The sequence below is a fragment of the Medicago truncatula genome, chromosome 6, assembly GCF_003473485.1.
Source record: "Medicago truncatula cultivar Jemalong A17 chromosome 6, MtrunA17r5.0-ANR, whole genome shotgun sequence".
In the NCBI taxonomy this organism is placed as follows: Eukaryota; Viridiplantae; Streptophyta; class Magnoliopsida; order Fabales; family Fabaceae; genus Medicago; species Medicago truncatula.
In genome coordinates this window covers 23846042-23856285 of record NC_053047.1, presented here as the reverse complement: position 1 = coordinate 23856285, position 10244 = coordinate 23846042, and the positions used below count along the sequence as shown (strand labels likewise).

At 32.9% G+C, this 10244-nt stretch overlaps 1 protein-coding gene across 1 annotated transcript; it reads right to left on the bottom strand.

Moving 5' to 3' along the window:
• Positions 1 to 3607: 3607 nt before the first annotated feature.
• On the bottom strand, positions 3608 to 7574 carry LOC120580851 (cytokinin hydroxylase). The gene is made up of 4 exons (XM_039835022.1): positions 7264 to 7574; positions 6526 to 6755; positions 5511 to 6122; positions 3608 to 4033 (listed from the first exon to the last, which is right to left on the bottom strand). Exons 1-4 carry the CDS (start codon positions 7532 to 7534, stop codon positions 3608 to 3610), a joined length of 1539 nt encoding a protein of 512 aa, XP_039690956.1. The 5' UTR covers positions 7535 to 7574.
• Positions 7575 to 10244: the final 2670 nt, after the last annotated feature.

Genomic DNA, 10244 nt, shown 5'->3' with positions numbered 1-10244 from the left:
TGTTATTAGTTTTTATTAAATAATGGAGTTTTTTTTTTAGAGCAAATTGTTTTTTTTTTTTTTCTTTCCAAAGGGTTGTTGGGTATTTGTTTTTTAGAACGGTATTTTTTGTTATATTAAGATTTTTTTGTTTCAATTTTTAAGAACGGTTCCTTCAAAAAAAGAACGGTATTTAACAAAGTTGTTACTCGTACTTTTATTAAAGATAATTAAAAATTATACCAGAACAGTTAATATATGTTGACAAAAATAACAAATAAAAATCCGTTCTCGTTTCTTATACCACAACACTTTTGAGTTGTTACAAATAAATTGAAAAAATATCATACACTATTAAAACAGAATTAGAAAATCGTTGTCCATGGTACAAGCAATTCACAACATAGCAATATTAATGAAGTTTTAGTCCCTAAACTATATGTTTTTTGCAGTTTTAGTCCTATCTCTCTATTTCCAACTCCAGAAATGCATAGAAATGACAATTTTAGTCCAACCACCTATGCTCAACCATGAAATATGATGAGATAAAACCGCAAGTGCACGGTCTTACCGAAGTAGTATAAAAGAGTATCGTTCCGACAGGGAGTAGTTCAATTTAATTAACCTTTAGAGATGATTAGAAGAGAGAAGAGATTGTAGATTGGGGGTTTTTAAACGGTTGAAAGCAATATAATAAAAGAGCCTTGGGATCGTTGGTTTCATCTAAATAACAAGTCCTTCTCAAACCGAAACCATAAGCTTATAATGTTATGTTAGACCTAATTTCTCAAGACAGTTTCTCTTAAGTTCCTCTAGCAACCAAGCCTATTTCGCTGACTTGATTACTATTGGATTTTGGTTCCTCTAACAACCAAGCCTATTTCGCTGACTTGATTGTTATTAGTTCCCTTGAAGATCGAAACTATATGTCTCAAAGATTGCAAAGCCTATTTCGCTGACTTTGCAATCCTTGTCTGAATTCACTTGTTCGAATATCAAAACTCCACTTTCGTTTTATGAATTGATATTTGGAATAATGGACGAACAATTATCAAACCCTCCACTTTCGTTTCCACAGTTTGATAATGGTTAATCCATGTTAAGACGGTGAATTCAGATAAGAAACTAGGGTTACATAAGATTAAGGCTTAGGGCTTGGTTTGATTAGGATTATGTCATTTAGACTTATCCAACAATCCCAAGACAAGAAGAAGTCTACTCACTCATGTTCATCGTAGACATGGGGGAGAAGAGAGAAAGCATGAAAGTAAAAGACAGGAAAATAAAGGAAAGGAAAAGAACTTTATTGAAAAGCAATTGTCACTTATTGTATTCCAAGTAAAGATGAATATTTAGTGATGGCTAGCTACTCTATTTATAGTACACAATTGACTTAAAATCTAAGCAAGTATATTCCTAGAATATTCCTCGGTAGATTGTGCGCCAAAATAGAATAGCTTGGAGTCAAAGCAAAAGCAGCAAAAGGCATCTGGAGGGTGGCACGGCCGTGCCAAGGCTAGCACGGGCCGTGCCAGGCTTCTGACTTGTGGGAGATATATTTTGTTTCCCAATCTTCGTATTTTCGTGTCCAATTTGCTCCAAATCCCTTTCTTTTGCTCCAAGACTCTCTCCATCCAATATTCTTCCCTGAAATATAATAAATTGCATTTTAAAGTAAACTATCCTAAAAAGGAAATAATACTAATATAAAATTATATAAAATCTAATTAAAACTAAACTAAAAAGCATATTAAAATAACATATAAATGACTCATCAAAATAAACAAGGAATAAATCATGTGGGTACACGGAATCTACTTTGTTCAGCACACAAACCAAGAAAAACTCTAATTTCTAAGACATGTTTCAGGTATGTAACATGTCTCCAAATATTTCTCATATTTCAAGTAAAGAGAAAATACAATACCTTATGATAAAACCAACAACAACAACCTATTTTTCATCAACAAACCATGATTTATGAACACCCAAGTCATGAATCATCAACAACAATATCTCTTAGCAACAACAATATCACTTAAACAATATTCTCATCATAATTCAACAACAACATAACACAATTCATTAATTTGAGCATAATTCACAATATATCATTTTCACATACTATGAACATGCAATTTCACCAACAACAATTCAATTATCACCAATTTCATGCATTAAACATATCATCATAATTAGAGCACGAATTTCAACAACTATGAACAATTAATCACTTATTCAATTAAGCATTTAAACATACAACAAATGATTATGATTGAATTCAAACCCCCTTACCTTAATTAGCACAAATTCTAACCCAAGCTTCACTTTAGCTTCTAGACTCACCACCTCTTAGGTCTTCAAGTCTCTCCTCTTCTAACCATTTTCCTCTTCTCTTGCACTTTCTCTCTATATCTCTCTCTAAAAATCTAGTGAAATGAAAAATGAATGCTATTTTCTCTTAAGACAAGGTTTATATAGGTTATTTTCAAATGGGCTTAACCTAATTCCTTAGTGGGCTTAGCCCACTCAATCACAATTCTAAAATATTTCTACACACTTAACGGTCAAATACTAACAAGGGTCACTTACCGGCTCACAACTATTTACCACACTAGTAACTTAGTAAAATAATGGTTCTCACTAAAACACTAAAAATAATTCTCGCCAAAAATTACTAATTACCCTTACTAACAAAATGACCAAAATACCCCTGAGTCTAAAAGGACTAAATTACCCTTCTAACACGAAAACTCATTTAAATGCACCCAACGATGAATAATCACACACAAGCACATAAAAACACATAATAAAACAATTAAAAATAAATCTAACGAAAATTGGGCTGTTACAATTACACTTCCCACGATTTCGTAATCGCCAGAGCCTAGTGTGCCATTACAACGACTTTGCAACCCTCCACCTCTATATATAGGGGACTCATAGCAGTCCCGAAGATAGAATCTATTTCTTCCTCTAAACTCTCACTCTCTGATCTCTAATGAATTGAGTATCGGAGCGCCTGCAGGTACACACCCCCCACCGTTCCAAGAAGCATTCTTGACGCATTCTACCACCACTCAAACCACCGCATTTAAAGCACCGGCAGTAACCTTCTGATCAGGTACGATCACACAACAACAAAAAATAGATAAACAAGAGTGGTACACCTTATACATTTAATCCCCTGCAAAGAATAAATTATCTATAATAAAAAAAAACTAATGAAAGAAAAGTGTAAATAAAATATTTATTGATTATTTATTCCGAAGCATGCATCTCATGAACTTGTATACTAGTTATTACATCTATTTTGAATCGTCACTCAATTGTCTAGAAACAATAAGGACTAATACCTCATTCAAAGCAATTCTAAATTAAAAAGAGAATGGGAAGAAATTACAAAGAGGGGTCTCACTATAATTACTTATTTGAGTTTATCTACCAACATAAAAATTTCTAAAACCGTTGGATAGAGCATATGAAAATAACTCGTGACTTGTCCATAAGTGACTTCTAATTTCTTTTCATAGATTCTCTATGATATTCTATGAAAAGAACAATTAATCTATATGGAAACAATATTGACTTTATTTATTTATAATAGAAATAGCTTATAATATAAGCCTTAAAGGGGCTGAACCATTAAAGGAAGTCCATAAGCTGGCCTTAGTGAGAGCATTATAGAAGGTGAATGTATATAATTTGGGGAGATTTTAAAACTAAACCTAGAGAGAAGAAGGGTTAGCACTATCTTATATTCCATAAAGCTCAAGTTTCTACCAACACACATTCTTCCTCCAAACCCAAAAGGTAAGTATCCCATGTTTTGGTTGCATCCACCATTTACATCGTCCATGAACCTCTCTGGTCGAAACTCATTCACATTTTCTCCCCACAACGATGAGTCGTGGTGCATCGCAACAACATCGATCCACATGTTAGTCCCATTGGGAATTGTTAAATTGTCAACTTGAATGTCTTCTCTAGCTTGCCTTTGAACATTTGGTGCAGTTGGGTAGAGCCTAAGAACTTCATTCATCACCCACTTCATCTGCGTATATGGACAACAAACACATATAGTTAATGTCGGAAAACAACACATTATTACCAAAACAAATAAAATATTTATGATTGAAATTATACACAAACAAATATGAAATCTGTAGTGTCTAATTTAAAGCTAACTTAGTAACAAAATAAATCGTGACATATATATTTTTTAAAAATTTTATGGATAATTAATATTTTAGGGGCAAATATCAATAATTTTTGTGTGCATATATAGAAGTAATTAATATATTTATCAATATCATTATAAAAAAAATCCTATTTAATTAATTTATGGTCCTCCGTCTTCAAAAAATTGTCTTTTTAACATTTTTTTTAAATAATTACCACTTTAAAATACCAATGTAATATTTATTATTATTTTTTTATTTTTATATCTTTATTTATTGAATGTCATACAATTTAACTACTCTACAAACTATAAGTAATAAAGATATTTTAATAAATAACATTAATTTTGCCGTTGATATCAACACAACTAACCATCTTCTTAAAAATCTTGACAAACGATTACTATTATTTTGAGACGGATGATGTATTTGTGTGGTCTCACATTTCGTGTTTTGATCTTCCTTACTATTAGTTGGTTATTATTTTTATTTTTTTGAGAGATAAAAGAAAGTCGGTTATTATTTTATTACTTACCGTATTCTTTACGGTTTTACTTTTGACATTGATAATGTAAATCTAATTAATCTATAAAGTGAGACTACTGTAACCAAAAAACAAAGTCAATCTATTGACCAATTGGTTCAAACTCAGTGTCAAAGTGGGAATTCATTTTGACATGCACAACACGACACCATAACTCAGATATTGCAGCTTCACACAACAAATTCTAAACTACTATTAAATAATTTGATTCAATATTTGAATTTCTTTTCATGTCTGTATCGACAAATATGGCCCACCTAACCATCCCAGATATGAACATTGACTGACTAATTAATATGGTTCCACCTGCCACCATATTTCATGCATTACACTTACGTAGACAGTATTAAAAGAAAGTCGAAATCCATTAATGGATTCAATTTAATTTTATTTGAAATTATTTTGTTTCACTCACTGTTCTGCGACTTATATTAAAATTTAAATTTTGAATTATCGTAAATTCTAAATTAGATTGACAGTATTTTTTGTTTTAGATCATCATAGCCCCTTTTTTCGAGGAACCAGAGGGCTAATGTAAAAAAAATAAAAATAAATGGCTGTATTTCTCTTGCACAAGGTGTATTTTTATTTTATTATATATATTTTTTTTTATGCGAGAGTGACACATTATTTTTTGGTGGTGTTCATCCTAAAAATTTCGGGTTAAAATTTCAGCTAAGCTTCACAAACCCTAGATTTGTGTCATCAGAAGTACATTTAATTTTGTGTACTCGAAATAGATAGATAAAAAAAATGACAGTAGTTTTTTTATGGAAAAATAAAGAAATTTAAGTTTTAAACATTACCTTTTTCAACCCAGAAAGCACATTGATATCAACTTCTTTATCACCAACAACTTCTCTTATCTCATCTCTCAATTGATTTTGCCAATCTTCATGCATAGCTAAAAGCATTAAAGTCCAAGATATAGCCAATGCTGTTGTCTCATGGCCTGCAAAGAAAAATGTCTTGCACTCATCCACCAATTGTTTTGTACTCAATCTTTTCCCATACTTTCCATCAACTTGATTTTCATTCAACAACAAATCCAACAAATCTTCTCTACCATGCTTTTTTTCTCTTGATTCCTTTCGAGTTTCGATTACACAAAGCAAAAGCTTATCTATCTCTTTCCCAAGTTTTTTTGCCTCTATGGTTTTTTTCATATCAATGCACTTGATATATGGAACACCTACATATCTTGTTGTCTTGAAAAGTGCCATTTGTAGGGTACGTAACTTTTCACAAATTTTTCTTGCATTTTCATCTTTTAAACCAAAGCTTATTCTTGCAATGATTTCTCCTGCGGTTGCGATGATCTCTCTTTCGATATCAATTTCGGGGTTTCCGGAGTTGATTCGGGTAATCCATCTATCCATCATTTGCTTTGTAGATTCTACCATCATGCTTGACGTTGCCTATTACATTGTTAACAATTTGTATATATCAGCAACTAAATTAATTTAGTACATAGCATTACTTTTGCTTCACAATTTGGTGACATTCATGATAAAGCTATGTCGAAACAATTTGTCAACTTAAATGACTGATATGTTACAAAAATAACTTAAAGGACCTATTCGTTACAAACATGCAACTTAAAGGATCCCTGGTGTAATTTGACCTATATATTATAATACATGTGAATCATGCATTGTGTATTTTTTTTTATTGAACCCATTAGAGTGAATAGAAGATCTTAGAGATGCAAATTAAACTTCTTAAAATTCTTAATGATATGATATGATGTCAAGTATTTTCTTATGCCCTCTACACCATATATGATGAAATATTTTCTCTAGAAAAGAAAGAGAAAGAGACCTTCAAGTTAAGAGGAGAAAATGTTGGGGCTATAACATGACGATGATGAACCCATTCATTGCCTTCAGCCATCACTAAACCCTTTCCAAACATAGGCTCTCTATCATTTCTAAACACATTTGGTTTTCCCCATCTCTTTGCTATAACTTCGTTAGACATTTTCTTCAAGAATTCTGGATTAGCAATGTATAGAAAAGGTTCTGTCCCTAGCCAATAGATAAAAACCTTCCCTGCAAAAATCAATTTAATAATTCATCTTTATATATTCATTTTGCTTAACTTCGGAAAATTTCAGAGGGACCAACAACCTAAGGAATATTTTAGGGGGACTAAAATCAAATGTTGTTATATTTAGGTGGACCATTTACTTATTTAACCAATAATTTAACATACATAAAAGAGTTTATACTTTATACAAACGTATATTTTTTTTTAAAGATTACCAAATTATGCATGCAGTTCAGATTTAAAGAAATAAATAAAGAGTTTGAGAAAAAAATTAATCACATATATCTAACTAATTACTTCCACGAAAACGAAAAATCTAACTAATTACTTATATATATCGTTTAAAAAAATATTAATGTAGCTTCTTCAAAAAAAAATTATATTAATGTATGACATCCTATTATACTATTATTTTTGGTTAAACATATAAATAAAATCATATCATACGACGTATATATTTATATAGATTTTTTCTGAAAAAATATTTAAGTGTATTTTAGAACTAATTACCATGAGATTTTTGCCACCGAGAAAAATAGGGGAACACAGTGGAGTGTATATCATGAGTAAGCATTGAGGACTCAAATGAAGAATCAACACCATTCTTCTTTTTCATCTCTTTAATATTTCCAAATGGAAAATGTGGGGGTGGCCCTTGAAATCCACATCTTTGAAACTTACGATATCTTTGAATTGGTGAAATCCACCAAGAAAACATTAGTTTCAAGAATAAAACGAGTGCTAATATTGCCAACAAAGCAAATATACCAAGTAACACCATTCTCTCTTTTTTCACTCTTAATATTTTAGAACTTATTTAAGCTATTAATAAGAGGATAGTAGCTTAATTTGTATGTGTTTGTTTTGGAAAAGAGAAATACAAAATGGTAGTATTTATAGAGAAAGATATTGAGTAGGAAAAGAATTGAGAATGTTTGACTTTTGACCATGAAAAATACCTCAATAATATGTTTGAACATTTGCAAGGTTGCTAATTTAAACCTTTTTGGCCCACAATTGTGTTTCTCACGATTATGCCATTTTTGGACATATCTAATTTGGTCGGAACATTATTATTTGAGAAATTTCATTTTCTTAAATCACTATTTTGTCTCCAAGTTTGGTCTTAGCCGATATTTAACACCTTTTACACCTGGGTCCAAAATAATTGAGTGAATCAATCATTTTATATATATTCATTTATATTCCTTAAAAAAAATGTATTTATTTCTATGTATTTAGACAATTTTGAGGTGAATTTAAATAAATATCAATATATATATAAATTAAAAATTACGTAGTAGATAATATATATTAGGTTTTATTTTGATAAGTAAAAATTTATTAGTGAGAGCAGAATAGGTTTTTTTAAAGCCATTAGAGAAAATCTGAGTGATCCAATTTCCTTAAATGAAGAAAAAAGATATGTAATTATGCACCGATCATCTCATTTACATTTAACCACCTTCCCTTAAACATAATATTATTTTTTGAAAATTGCTTTTTTGACAATGAAAATTTTCTATTGACACAAGTAAAATACTAAACCGCTCCATGATACGCCAGTAGTTAACAACTGCTAGCATAAGTGGTAGTTAACTACCGTTCACACCAGTAAACAAGACCAGTGCAGTCTGCATTGGTTTTTCCAGGAAATTTGTCCTGGTTTTGCATCCAATTGGAAATTAAAGTAAAGAATATAAAACGTACGAAATAATATTTCACAAAAAAAATTAAAACGCAAGAAATAATATAAAAGCTATGTCGGAAAATGTCATAGAAATAAAAAAATGTACGGAACATGTCATAATTATACATCACCATGATTAAGTCAAAAAGTACATAAAAAAAAGCCTAATCATAATCAACTCTGCTGCTTAGCATGCCTCGGCCCCCTGCGCCGCCTGGCAATCTGAAATGTAAGGGCAGAGCGACCAGTACCGGCTATCCGCATCACCTCCTGGACAATCTCCTCTTTAGTCATCTCGGCTTTCCTGGCCACATTATCGTCGGCTATATGCACCACATCTCGGATGATCGTCAGTGTGTCAAGCATCTTTCTAGCATGCTCCTCCTCTATGATCTGCTCCACGTTCGCCGGTCTGGGAGGAGATCCTTCATCAGGTGAGAGAATACGAGGGTGAGAGACTTTGGCATACCAAGCCATGTAGCTAGGCTCATGATGCCATGGTTTCTCACACGCATCTCCCCAAGCAGTGTAGAACCACGCCTGAGCGTTTTGCAGCACAGTGGTCAGCAAATGCGTAGGCATCTGAGCGACTGATGACGGATGTCTGGGAACATCTTGTACATAGAAAAGCTGCCTCTCTACCCGCTCAAGTAAATGAAGGTACACCCTCTCCTTTCAGCACATCAGCCATCCCGAGTAAGTGACAATAAGCTGAAAAGTGCGTATCTCTATGTGATCACCATAAGTAGAAAACCTGATGACATCCACCTCTAAGCGATCAAGCAGTAAGCAGTAATGGTGCACATCTGTATGCCCTCTGCTAGTAAGCCATCTCCCATCACATGGTCTCTCCGGCTTCCAGCTCTTATTTTTCTTCCTTGGGTACGGACCTGGCAAATGCTCCAAAATCCATCCCAGCAACTAATAAATAAAATACATTATAAAAGCTTCACAAAAATATTTAAATTAAATCCTAAATAAATGCAGTCTAACTTAGGAAAAAATAATCTAACATGATAATAAAAATTATAAAATAAATTCATAAATAAATGAAGATAAATATTAAATTATTACCATAAAAAGAGTGGTACTCCCAACCATCGTTCTATTATTCAGAATAACAGATTCATCCAGATAGTCGTACAGGTAAGCTAAGTCCATCCCTCCCCATGACCATTTCCCAATCGCCTTCAAGTCTGCCATACAATCAGATATATCAAGTCGATGTGTCTGTTCGTTTTGTTATTGAACAGCGCACAACCGACGATACATAGACGAAAACTCCTCACACACCACACCCTCCTCCTGCCTCTCTCCTGGAGCTCCTCCTTCGTCTGTGGCTCCTCCAGCCGTCTAGCCTATGTCAGGTGGTCTTCATAAACCCTCTTCAATGTGGGATAACTGATTTGACCAGCAGACTCACTCCTAATCTCAGCCCTAGCATCAGCATCTGACATACCCAACAACCTGGTCATCAAATCAATCGCACGGTCCTGACCCATTGCCTCGTCGTGGTCCAACATACAACCGTGAATAGGAATGTGTAGGAGATTATGCACATCGTCCAAAGTGATCGTCATCTCCCCCACAGGTAGAAGAAAACTACTAGTCTCCGTGTGCCACCTCTCGCACATGTAGGCCAGACCCCTTCACAAGCTCCCAAAACCACCTAAAACCCGCCTCCGACTTACCAAGCTCTTTCATCTTTTTCCGTGCATTTATACACTTATAACCTGTCTGATCATGCCACATCTGAAATTCAAATTAATTAAGACATTGTCACTACTTTATATAATTAAAA